Consider the following 14,248-nt stretch of genomic DNA (forward strand, 5'->3'; position numbering starts at 1 on the left):
GTAGTTAGACTTTCTTCATTCTTACAAAATGTTCCTTTGTATTATTTTTTTTTTGAGAATTCTTTTGGAAGATCTGACGACTTAAATAATTTTGGTTGGTTTATTGATTTAGAGAAAGGTATTCCTCTGTCCTCCATATGAAGTGATAATTTTTTCTTGTTTGGGAATGCTGTTTCATTACTGAGCAACTAAACACTTTTGTTCAAGCTTCTTGTCAGTTAATCTCAAGAACAGGGAATGTATAGAAATAAAATCTATCAAAATATTCTGTAATTTTTTTTTGTTATGCACCCATTAATTTTCTCCTGAGCAATATAAAATCCATTCCTCTTTTCAGTAGAGAACGTCCATCATTAGGGAGTTTATTATTTCCCAAAGATTATGAGAAAAACTACAGTTAGGGTCTGTACTAAGCAGGTTTGGGGGATGAAAAAGAAATCATGTGAGAGTGTAGGTGGTAAGAAAAAACTAAATGGGCTCAGTCTACATCCGTCTTATTTATTCCTTACATTTACTAATGGATAACTAAGCATAGAAATGCTGAACACACCATTTCAAAATATTTTTTTACTCTTCCTTGGTTTCTTTGGTTCTTAGGGCCTTGACTATCCAAAGATCTCTGGGTAACTCTTGGCTGTACTCCAAAATTTACTTTGCAGCAGCACTGTTGAAATTTGTCTGTGCCAAGTGGCTGAAGCAGGTAGTATATAGACTACAAAACACCCTGTTCATAGAAAACTATACAAAAGAATACTCTCAAAGCACAGCATGGTGCTGTAAGGTTTTTTATGTGCCTTTTGAACTTGTAAATGCCTGAGTGGATCTTGAGGAGTGTTGATTGCAGGAAGGAGTAGTTTACATCAGGAACTCTCTGTGTGCTTTTGGGTAGAATATCATCCCTGTAGTTTCTCCTTTGTAGAGTGGGGTTTGGGTTTGTGGTATTTTTGTTTGTTTTTTAAGAAAGAACCAACCTAGTTTTTCAAACATGAAGCTGTTTAGTGTTGTTTCCCAACCTATACATAAAACAAGTCTGCCCTTGGGTGGCTGGACTGAGAAATGTTAGTTGTAATGCAACTTTCATCTTTTCAAGTTTTGGGAACCTGAGGAAACTCAATTTTCAATTTGTGTGATACTCAATTCTTCTGTATATATACTCTTAATCATATCTGTTGTCTCTTGTTTTACATTTATTCCTGAGTAAAATACACTCTATCTTCACTTTCACAGCAGCATTAATCCAATATGAAAATTTCTTACTATCCTAATAGCAATGCTGTTTCTTATACTATTACCACAATGTAAAAACCCACTATGTACTGGGGCTGAAGAGTCTGATGCTTGGATAAAGATACCCAGAGCATCTGATATATTTCAGCTGAATGGAGTCTGTGACTATGTAGCATTTAATCAAAATTTTAATAAATGCAAAATCATAGACTCAGTCACCAGAGCTTGGTATTTGCATTTCCAAACTTGGGAGGTTTCAGAGAAATTAGAATCTCAACATCTCCAAATGTTTGTGCAGTTCATTCTCTTGCTTTTTCTTCTACTTTTCTTCTGATTTTATATGGTGAAAAATCGACATGGGCTTTGTCATTTACTGAGGTAAATAGCCATAACTCTGTTTAATTCCAGTGCTAAATGACTGCTGTAGCATTCTGAAGAAATAAATCAATTTTTCTGATTATTTCCTTGATATGAATGTGTTTGAACAGTAGTCTACTTAAGTCTAAGTTTAATGGTTTAAATAGTACAAAATTAACCAGTGTAATCAAATGGCAGAATATTGTTCTGTTTTCTGGATATTTTTTTTTAAGATACAAATCTTTATTTGGTGGACAAGGGAAACTCATGTAATTTAATAGAGACTGTGGATCTGTGTTAAACCAGTGTGCAATTGTTCCTTTATTTTTTCTTCCCACCTCTGTGACTTATTTTTAATTGACCCAAGCAACCCATTCTTGCATTATTATTATTAGCCCTCCACTATTCAATCCCTATGTCTTCCTTCAAATAGATCTTCAAGTTCTTATTCCAAAATTCACTGCCTGAATCAGATCAGAACAGTCATAAATTAGCAAAAAAATGAAATCAGCAATTGCCTATGTTCACACCTCAGGCGAAATATTTCTTTAGGTTTATAGATAACTCAGGTATTATATGTCTTAGGAAATATCATGATATGAAAATGATATTGTTATGAAGGAGGTTATATAAGATAATTGAGAAATTGTGTTTAACATAACTGGAGGAGTACAGAAAGTGGTGACAGCCCAAAAAAGTTGTGGAAGTTGGATAAATTGGAAGAAACAATGTTTAATGCTGCCTTGAAGTCAGTGCCAGGAAAGTGAAGCTTATGAAGCCATTCAAAGGGAAACATACCATGTTCACAAGAGTAAAAGACACAAGAAATTTAGTATGGAGTAATAGTTTGCAATATGTTTGTGTGATCAGAGGGCTGCAATGAAAGAAAATAAATAATCAGGACACACTGGGAGAACATCATCACTAATGTGATATGAATAGAGAGAAATAACTTTAAATGAGGTTTCTTGAAAGTACACCATTGAAGATTAAGTAAGACATGGCTTTGCCTCAATGTGGGGAAAGGAACAAACTGAGCATGAACAGTAAGCTAGGGATAAATACTAAGTACTACTGATAACTAGTAGTAGTGGTGTATTCTGCAGAGGCAAGACAGAATAAGTGGCAAAATAGAAAATAATGTTTGGGAAGACCCAAGTATGAAATCCTGTTTTCCTTGAATTCAGAAACTGAAATTTGTACAGTTTCAGTGGTTTAGGAGTATCAATGAAAGGTCTCAGCTTCTGCATAACTTAATAGTAAGATACCAAAGAGAGAACTCAGAAGGCATGGGCTGAAATATGATAACCACTGAAGCAGAATTAACTAAGTAGGTGAAGCTTTGTTACTGGTTGTTAATCACCCAGAAATAGAGCCCAGTGTGAAAGACAGCAAAAAACAGGAATGAAAACAGGGAAGAAAAGGACAGCCAAAATAAAGACTATGGTCTTAACTGACGGTGTGATCAATACCTAGATTCAGTGAAGGAAGAATGATGTCAGGATGAAGCCAAGAATAGCCATGTGGTAAAAAAGAGATGATTACAATAGCAGATGAAGAGATTAGAGGAGGTTTACAGATGGAATAGTAACATAGTAGACCTCATTTATAGTCTGAAATAAAAAGAATCTGAAATATCTGGTTAAAAAAAAGAAAAAGTACAAGCTTTAGAAAAAATACTCAGAAATGTTTTATTTCTCCTTTCACTATTTGCTTTTATAATTTTGGAGATGTGCTCTTGTGGGTTGATCAGCACTCCCGTGTTCAAAACTCCTTGTGATGTAATTGATAAAGCATTTTTAAGCATCAAGAAATTTTGTACATAGTAACCGGATGTGGTAGTCTCGTGAAAAAATTCTATTTCATCTTTTATTCAGTTGTGGGCTCACTCAGACACCGCTGTATTTTTATTTCATTCATTCTGATCCTAGAGATGGAAGTTGATTTAGTCAAAAGTTACTCAGATGAAAAAGTAACACCTAGAATTAACTAACTTGTACAGTATAGCTCTCACAAACAAGTTTCTGTGTTTGTAAGGTAGAAATATGTTTTGTTATCTGAAAATTCCAGACTCGAGTTGTAGGTAAACAAACATTATCTGGAGATACTATAATTTTAGGTGAAAAGAACTCTGTATCAAATAATGCCACACGATACTACCAACTGTCTGAAAGTCTTATATATATTGCTAATATAAATGTATTCACTGAATACCTGTGAGCTAAAGACCACTATTCTTTTTCCAAACCCAGTATTTGGGGCATGTAGTGATTGCTATGTAATGCTTAGCTGTATTTAGTGACTTCTGACAAGTAAGCTTCTGACAAATGTGTCAAGCTTTTTGTGGAAGAGAAGAAATTCTTCTGATTTCTTTTACATTCTACTGGAAGTTTCTGGGTTGAGGTGGGGGTGGAGGTGGGGGAGCTGTGGTTTTTCTATCGTTATTTTCCTGTCTGTTTCCAATTTTTCAGTTTTCTTGCCATGATACCAGTATTACTAATATTGTTGTTCTTTCTGTTCTGCAAGTATTATACAGATTGTGACAGAAATGATGTTGTTTTGTTTTTGACTAATGTATGGAGAAAAGATAAAAAGTTGGATTTTAGTTTTAGGATTTCAAGATTATTTATTAATGTGTATTTATAACATTACTATAGAAGACATAAAGGCAATTAAAAAATCGTCACAGGATATCTATATTTTTAATTTTCATTAAGTATAATATTTCTATAGCATTTGTACACTCATACACACTCACATGCACATGCCCTCCTAATATATATTGCTGACCAGTAATGTATACCAGAATACTGACAGATAAGAAAAATTTCAATGTATTAATAGCACAGACATTAATTTTGTATCCAAGCTCAGCTACTTAATTTCTGTATTAAGAGCACCATTTCCACAATACATATTGAGAAAATTAACTCTGGTCACAGATTTTTTATATTAAGGGTGGAAAACTTAGAATGCTGAAGAAATTCCAAGCCTTTCTTTCACATTGTAGGTCTTAGTTTTCTTAGTCTCTTTCTTTATTTGTATTCTACTCTGTATGAAGCAAGTTTTGAAGTGAATTAAATCACCCTCTAAACACAGAATTTAACTTTGAAAGGTTGGATACAATGCAGACTTCTCTACACATTTCTCTGTTTCAAGAAACATGATATATTAGTTAGACCTTTTATCTTCCCATCAACAAATAGATTTGGAAAAAAAAAAACGCTGTGTTGAATCAGGTTGAATCAGTATCCTCTTGCATATAAATTGACAGAGCTGAGTAGCTAACTGGGATTTACAACAATTAGGATCGATGTTTCCAGGGCATAGAATCTGAAAGCTAGAATGCAGAATCTGAAAGATCCCCCTGAATGTACACATTGTGTAACCATCTTCCTTCTTTTTGTATACTTGCTTGCTATTAAGAACACTTGCCCTAGGATTGGGGAACATGGGTATGAGGTGCTCCTTAGGCAGTGGGAAAAATAGGTTTCAAATACTCCTTGGCCTGGTGAGATTTGAATCTCAGGCTTCCACATGCCAAGCTATTCCCTTTGGGTGTGTTTCAGTCCTCTTTTTAAAGCTGACTGGTACAACTGAGGTCACAAGCTGGATCAATCTTGAAGAAAAGTCCATGAGAAGAAAACTGACTCTATCTAGAACTTAGGGCACTTCACCAGAAGTAGTTCACAGATTCTTAGCCCTTTTCCTTTAACTCACTTAATGGAATATCCAGAGATAGTAGAGTACATAAGTAGCATCCATATTTTAAATTGAACATGAGTCAATGCTGTCTCAGAGCATGCCCAGCAAATAAATTTGACAGAGGATAACATTTTTCTGGATCCCAAAGTTCAGGTTCTTATGGGTTTGCATGTTGATTTGGGGACCTAGAAAAGAATATCTTATTTTCCTGTAAAGTTCAGTTCCAAGGACATTTCAGGTGCCCAGGCTCTTCTGAATAAGTTCTCTTTATTTAGATGCCCGAATTCTGTAGGAAAATGGCAGTAGGTGCCCCTGAAAGCTGCATTGGATCTGGCCTACAGTGCACAGTATGGGTACAGATGATTAATTGGCAACACCTAAAAATCATTATGATATTAATGCCAAATGTACGGCTATTCCAATCTTAAATTATTAACGTGTGTGTCATAAAAAAAAAAAAAAAAAAGTCAAAAAGATTGAAAGCTTAGAAGTGATAATCTAATGAGGGTACGATACTTTAAATACCTCTGAGATTAATTTGGTTTTTGACAGAGTTGTGCCTTCTTTGATGTATTCCTTTTTCTTTGATATTCTAAGAGTTGTCTGGGTTTAACAATTAAAGATTATAGGTCTGATCCATTTCAAAGATGCATAATGCTTACAGCTCTTTGGAACTTCTGTGGAATTTGTGAGTGTAAGTACTTCAACAAAATCAGGTCCAGGTTTTTAAAAAACCCAGAGCTCTAATTTAAGAAAGCTATCAAGCAAATGCATGTTAATGATACTGTTACACCAGATCCTCAAACACATGATGTTCATAAGTGGAATAGAAAAGTGATAATACTGTGTTTTAATTCATAACATAGTATTTTTTATAAGAATTAAAAAGAGAGATGTTACTATTAAAAAGTAATAATATGAGTATGTTCCAAACAAGAAAACAGAATACAGTTTTCTGCAGCATTAGTAAACAAATTATTGAACAGTGTCTGCCCATTTGAGAAAAAAAGCCGCTATTAACACTAACATGGAACAACAATACTTTGTTTTATAGCATATATAATTTTAAGGGAAAAAACCCACTATTGTTGTTGTTTTATCTTGGGCATTTTCTTGTTTCAATAATTAACATGCAAAACTATATTAAAACAAATTTAAAATAAATTTTTACTAAATAAAGCCAGTTGTGTTTCAAACAATTCAGTCAAAAATTCAAACTGCACCTAAGGCAAATTATTAATCATTTTGGAAAAACAACTTGCCAAGTTAAAAATATTCATTTTTAATAAGTTTTATCATAGCTTATTGTATGTGCACCTTCTTTTGACCATCACAGATTCAGACATGAACTTCTAATGCTGATTTTAAATCCCTACATCGATTTTAATGGAGGAAAAGGAAACAAACGTTTTAGTAAATACATAAATAATACTGATCCTTTTAATAGGAAGAAGTAATTATTCTGAGAAAGATGATAATACTGGGCCAACTTTTCTGTAAATATGGATAAGAAAAAACCTAAAGATAATTTCTTGGGGAGTTATTCCTCTTTGGAGAACATACACAGAAGGCTCCATCTCCAAGACTGCTCTTATGAAGTCATGCAGAAAATTTTCTTACCCCTGTTATAAATCAGCATCTTCTTCATCTGAAGAGCTATAAGGGTGCCAGTGTAGTTGCAGACTTGGTACCTATACATTTTCAAAACGTAAAGGTCAGAAAACTGTACTTCTGAACCAAGAATGGGAGAAAGCAATATCATATGCTTAGAAAGGGAGAAATAACTCCCACTTTAATCCAGGAAGTTATGAACTCTTTAATTAGAATTCTCTATATTTTAATATTTGGTAGTAATGGAGCAGTTCATTGCTTGGCCTTTTTAGTCAGGCCTCACAACCTCATTTGGTGACTGTCCATCCAAGTCTTCCATTTTCTGTCTTCCTAAGGAGGTAAATGAGAGTTCTTTACATCAACTGAGGATAAATTCTTCTGCCTAAGCTCTAGTCTGTGAGGAACTGGCAAGACACAAATGATTTCATGTTCTGGACCAGGACCTTGCCTATTTTAACTAGGCCAAGTATGGGTTTGGCAATTGAGCATGTTCAGCCTAAGAAACAGATTTGGTATGAATAGAGATTCTCTATACCAAGATAAATGGAAAGGACAACTAAAAGACATCTGTGTTTCAGACTATGAAATAAGAAGCTATGATACTTTAACAATATTCCCATAGAGCTAAAAGATGAAAGCAATGAGCTCACTGCAAATCCAGGTAAAACGCAAGTGAGAAACTACATTTCACAGCTTGTGCAAAGTAAATTATAAGTTTAAAAATTAGTGCAGAGAATGCAGCAGACTTCTTTAAAAGTGAGTTGGTGAATAGTCTGTTACTTCAGTTTGTTGTGAAAACATGAATGAAAACTAAGGTTTAAAATATGGAGTGTGGGGAAACCATTCACCTCAAAGACAGTCTGACATCTCCCACCTCCTTTACAGTTATTGATACTTAAATATTTCATAGTGGACAAATGAACTTGGTACAAAGTGAGGTGACCTACATTCTTTGCTGGTTCAAGACAAAAGGACAGGTATGCTCCTACGGTTTACTAAGCAACTTCTAGTAGCTACTGAATTGACCTGTCACTGAGAGAAAGAAAAGTCTTTGAAAGCAGAAAACAAATAATCAGCAAGAGGAGGATAACTCAGTGTCATCTGAAATAACATTAAAAAGAAAATTAAAAAACTTTTATACAAAAAAAAAAAAAAAGGTTTTCTGATGTCCCATAAAAGCCTTCAGTCAAAGGTGCCACAAAGACATAACCTGTAAGGCTGATGTACAAGGGTAGAAAAAGAAAAGTTATTCTAATCCATGAATGTCGCCATGCAACAACAATGCTTCCTCTGCAGGCTCTTCCAATTCTGGAATCCTCTTCCTTGCGCTACAAAACATATCTGGGATTCAGCAGAATAGTCCCAAAAACTGAAGGGCCTCCAGAATTGTACAGCTTTTATCCATAATGTCAATATTTTATTCTCTATCTTTGGGTATCTTCAGTGATACAAAAGTAGGTATTCATTTGTGAAAAATAATATCGGGTATGCGATTGCTTTGAAATCCAATATCAGAAATTGCCATTAAAATTTCTTAATAAATCATTTCAGTAAAAGACAAAGCAGAGGAATAAGATTGCCATGTGTCCACTTTTGCATATAATGATGACTTTTTTTACCTTACAGATTGGTAAACAGAATTGTATTTTTAATGATGGAGATAGCACAACAAGAAACATTCACAGATGCTATGACAAGCTTTATGTATAATATTATATTTCTGTATATATTTCAGAATAAAGAAAATTCTACTTTCCAATAAAAATAAATGCATCCAGAAGGCCAATTTCAATATCAAAAGGGAAAATAAACCATACAATTCAAAATTGATTTAAAAATATTTCTTAAATATAACTGAAGAAATTCGAGTTAGTTGGACTCTGCAAGAAAATAAAGTAAATGCCCTTTTTCTTTTGTAAAAGGCAATATGCTCAAAGTTTATGTGGGGAATCTTAAAAAAAAAATAAAAAAAAGTAATGAGACAGGAGTATCTTTTTTCCTCCCCAGGTGAAAAAGAAGAATTTTCTCAGCTGGATACTACTTTAGATGAGAAATTACAAAGGAGACAAGACTTTACGTGTCAATGGCTTCATACACAGCTTTTGGATTATGAAGCAGCCAGTTCCAAAAATATGAACTGGTGAGGTCATTACCTTTAAATTAGACTTTATTTATTTATTTTTTTATTTTAAATTTATCTTGCAAAGTGAAACCTAGGTTAACAGTTCTAAAACAAATATGACTTTGTAGCTAGCAGGCAGTACATCATATTTCTGGGCCTCAAACATGGAAGCCTTTAGAGGTTTTTTTGGTAGTCATTGCACAGATACTTCTTCCACAGTGATAATTAAATGAAAAATACTGCAGAATCTTATGATAAATATCTTCATAGCTTTATGCTAGCAATGCAGTGATTTTTATATTGTAAGGAGTGTAGAAAAAAGTGCTTGTCATATATTTTATAAATTTATTGATATATATTATGATTTTATGTAATTAGATCAACTGTAACATTACCTATATTGTTAGATTTGATTAAGGAAGTAAAAGACCCACTTTTTAACTTCAAAACATAAACCCAACTTTTACATGTTCATAGTATACTTTAGTAAAATGTTGTAAACATGCTACTTCTATATTTAATTTTGGTTATTAAACAGGTAAAATATCAGTACAATTAAAGAAAAAGTTAATCTCATTCCCTAAACTAACATGAAGACATAGTAAGTATATTTTGGTCATAAATTCAATATAAACCATTGATATCTTAGTGAAGTCATTAGTAGACACAATGCCAAGCACCTCTAATAAAACCAAACAAGATGTCAGTAGGCAAACTATGGATTTAGTGTAAGCATTTTAACTTTATTTTCATTAAAAGAGTATTTAATTTGTGATGAAATGGACTGCATATTGTTATGCTTTGTATGGAAAAATATTCCACATTTCTAAATTGTATCAATGACTGTAGGTAGTATATGCAGCACATATTCTTTAGGAAATATTTATCTGTCAGTCATGTTCCATAATAGTGAAACACTCTAACTGTTTGTTTAAAAAAATTGCCATGACTTTTATTTTGAATGAAAACACTGCAACAGAACATGTAATGATGTTTGAAAGTAAGGAGACGTGGAAATTTATAGAACAGTTTTTTAAAATGTTATTGTGTTACCTCTGCAGGTGTGTGCTATGCGCTAATATTTGTATTGTCATTTTTTAAGATTTTGATACCATTTTTGAATGTGGCAAAAGTCCCACCGATCTCCTTTGGAACATCACTGGTAGACTGTTTAGAACAGCTTATACATTTATGTAACTGAAAACAATTTTATTCCTATGTAATGTGACAAATTATGTGGCTATAATTTATGTCGATACATACAAAAATTCATACGTGGTTGTTTATTGACATTTGTATTTTTAATTCATATTCTTTCATTGGAATAAAAATATTAATTGTTAATGATTTATTGATTTTAAACTTAAATTAAAAAATAATTACTCTGATACTTTAACATTATCAATTAATATTAATTACTCTGATACATCTTAACCATGGAATTATTTTAAATAGTATCATTTCTACTTAAGCAAGAGTGTTTCCAGGAAAAGATTCTGTGCAGGTATTTTAGTGAACGCAGTACAGTGGGTTTTACTGAAATTTCTGTTCTACATTTTTCCCAGCTGTCATTTTTTGCCTGAGTTAGATCCTACAATACAGGACAGTAGACAAGTACAACTTACGGTAAGAACTTGTTTCCTTGTGGGATTTTTCAGAATTTAGCTATGCCTTAATGGTGTTTCCAAATGCATACTTGATTTAAAAAAAGAGGACTTTTTTTGATTTAATATAATTCTTTAATGATATCTCTATTTGGCCATCAAGTCAGCCATTGATGGAGATCAGAAGAAAATGAGCAGAAGAACCTATGTGTGTATATAGGGTTCTAGTTCATGATCTGATACTGATTTTGTTTTTAAGACAGCAAATGTTACTGTTTTTAAAGTGTCTAAATTGACCTTTTAAGTAATGTTTTAAAAAATTAAATACCGTTCGGCACCAATTATATTTGCTGAAAATGTGTATTCTTGTCAATGAAACAAGTTTAAATGTTCTTAAATTCTGTAAGTCACATACCTAAATCATTCTAATATCCCCACAGTGTCACTTATTGAAAGACAGTAAGTTGGACGTGCATATTAATACAGTGACATTATTAAAAACAGTGTATAAAATCAGACTTACTCCTACAATTTCTTTTCTCTATTTTTTTAAATCATAAAATGCCCTCTACTCTTTTCATGATGCATTCTTTCCTTTGCAGCATTTAAAAAACTTGTATTTTTGGAAAAGGCTAGTCCTGTGGATTGGGAGGAAAGGGAATATGAGCAATTTAATGATCTGAAGATTGACAAAATGAAAAGACTTAGTGTCAGAGATACTCAAAATTTCCTTTGATAGTGAGCACCGTTATGAGGCCTGCAGGCCAATTTATACTTTTTTATTTATATATATATATATACACACACACATACTGACTTTACATTTTATTGCCAAGTTAGCAATATTCTTCTAAATGTGATTGTGGATGTTAAAAAAAATGAGGCAAAACCTTGCAGACTACACAGAATTAGTGTCTTACATTCATATACATAAAGTAAAATGTTGCATAAAACGTATTTCCCAGTTAGATGATGTGTCATATGCCTCATTCTGTAGTCAGAAATCTTGGCCCTTTCTAACCTTTGTCTTCCTTAGCTTCACCGCCTATGCAATATGCATGTTTTGGAAATGCTTTCATAAACTCTTCTAAAATTCACTGTTGGAAAAATGCTTTTAAGACTTAAATGTTGCTATTACTATTTTTTTTTTAATTTTGTCCAAGATTTTTCTCTGTGTTGTGTCCAATTCTTAGGTTCCTGATAAAGTTTAGTGGCTGAAATCGTGAACCAAGTGACCATTACAATGGGTTTTGCAGCAGCACTAATAGTTATTTGTTACATAATCTGAAATAGTAATTGCTGTAATTTGAGCAAATGATAATCCAATAAGGTTATCTAAATTACATATTATGTAATTATTGGTAAGTATATGTGCAGATAGATAGGTTGTATCTTATTTACAGTAAGCAATTCTGTCCACAAAATACTGCTGCAATCCCACAACAGTATTATGTGGTGTGTCCACATAACTGGCAATGTTATGGGATTGTCGCAGCCTGTGCCACATAATTACATAGCTGTTCCACATGAATGAAATCCAGAGAAAGAGACAACATTAGGTCAAAAAATAGAAAAAATGAATAAAATATCTCTAATACAGAAAGAAGTACTGTATAGGCAATGAAATAATGATGTGGTTTGTACATATATACGGCTGGAGAATTATAGTTTTAAAATTTATATGGGTTCTTTTAACTTTTAAACGTTGAAACGTGAACATACTTCTAATGCTTTTGCACAGTAACTCAGATAAAAGCTATGAAATTATAACAAAACCAAAGTTAACAGCTACAATCTTTATCAAAAAGTAGGAAAAGCTCTGGTAAACTGAAAAAAATAGGAAAATATACATTAAAAAAAAAAAAGATACTTCAATGAGGAAAGCATTCCTGAGTATTTCCAGTAGTTTATTCATATCTCATGTGCTCAATCATAAAGTTTCCTGGTGTATAATAGTATCCCTAATTTGAATGTGTTCCATAAGCCTGCATTCTGAAAATACTAAATTAATATAATTTTCTAAATTATATTTGTGCACATTCCAAGAATTTAAGACATTCTTTTTCATGGATACAAAATGGTATTTCAATGGTTGAGTATTAATAATAAAGTCTTAGCCCTTCTCATTGAGGAATAAACCCTATGTAGTAACCTGCAGTAAATCTAAGATTTGATAATTTTGCTTACTACTACCACTGCATAATTTTTTAGGAGGGCATGCTGACTAACAGTTTAAACTGGGCTCTTGAAATTAATATGATTTTGCTGAATGACAAGTAGGATAGACTTCCTGATTCATCTTTGTATATAGTTCAAGTTACCTGCATGGTTAACCACTTGAATATTAGTCAGTGTCTCCAAATCATTAAGATATAACTTGAATTTAAAAGCGCTTTTTACCTCATAAGGTTACAGAATTTCTTGGTAATTTAACATAGGAAAAGAAAAATATTCAGGTGCAGAGTTTTATTCAAGGCAAAGATTCCTCCTGATTGAAATTATTTCCAATTGGAAAAAGGATTTGTAGCAATAAAACATAAGGGCAAAAAGTCTAAAGGGTTAAATATGGTGATCACTACAGATGAAAGTCCAGTACTGCACTCTGTGAAAAAGTGTACCAGTACCTTAAATTTCTTCCAAATTTTTGGCTTTAAGCTATAGATGTAAAAGAGAAGGTTCTAATTAGCTTCAGAGGGCTTTCAGTCAGGTTCTTTACAAACTTGAAATTAAGTTTGCTCCAGTGATTAATACAACCTTAAATATTACTCTGACTGTAATTGGGTGAAAATATTTATCTTTATTTGAAAGAAAATAACAAATACTTTACATCAGAGCGCCAGGCAGCCCTATTAAAATCTAGCATATAACACTGAATATTGTTGTCTGCAAGATGATGAACATCGGATTCTATGATGATAGTGGTTGGATAATAATTCCATGGAAAGGTTAGTTGATTAAAATACTGTGGCCTCTTGAGTCGTTGGGATTGGGACATTAGAAGACTTCTGCTTTGTGTTGAAATAGGTTAGATGGAAATAAGAATTATCAGTTCCATTGATTTAAATCTCTCAATGATTGTATTATTTTTACTAATGAAATACTAAAAGCTTTCAGTTTAAAGATTTTGAGCATATGGAGCTCTCACAAGCTTATAACAACTATATTAAGGTGAAAAATATAAAGAGTTGGCAGGGTAAAACTGTTACTCTTTTACTTACTCTTTTCAAAGTTTCTTGACACTGCTATGGAAGAGAAAATAAAATATTGATGTTAACTGCAATAATACAGCCTGCTACTTGTGCAAAGCAAAACTTTAAAATCATGGTTATTAAACATATAAAAGGCAAGCATCAGAAAACAAGGGATAAACTTTCTGTGCTGACACAAAGGGTACACAGTCACTAAGGAAGAGGGTAAAATCTCTGTATCTTTGGAGTTGTTGGTTTGAAAATGCATGAACTTGTTAATGAATTTTACATTAAACAGTGACTGGGTAAAGACAAAGAAATGAACCAGGTCTACATTTCATCCGAGTTCTCTAAGTTACACTGGACTACAAAGCCTGTCTGCATTGGTGCAGTGCTGCTCTTGGTACAGTGAGCTGGTTTGAACAGGAAGTCTG

At 32.8% G+C, this 14,248-nt stretch overlaps 1 protein-coding gene across 1 annotated transcript in view; it reads left to right on the forward strand.

Annotated features, from left to right (window-relative positions):
- Window positions 1-14,248, forward strand: part of LRRIQ1 (leucine rich repeats and IQ motif containing 1) — a 117,062-nt gene that overhangs the window by 83,184 nt on the left and 19,630 nt on the right. The window contains exons 23-24 of the mRNA XM_080394214.1: window positions 8,908-9,040; window positions 10,588-10,648. Of these exons, the coding sequence (XP_080250340.1) occupies window positions 8,908-9,040; window positions 10,588-10,648 (194 nt within the window). The remainder of the gene's footprint in view (window positions 1-8,907; window positions 9,041-10,587; window positions 10,649-14,248) is intronic.

The sequence above is a fragment of the Falco punctatus genome (assembly GCF_963210335.1).
Source record: "Falco punctatus genome assembly, chromosome: 6".
Lineage (NCBI taxonomy): Eukaryota > Metazoa > Chordata > Aves > Falconiformes > Falconidae > Falco > Falco punctatus.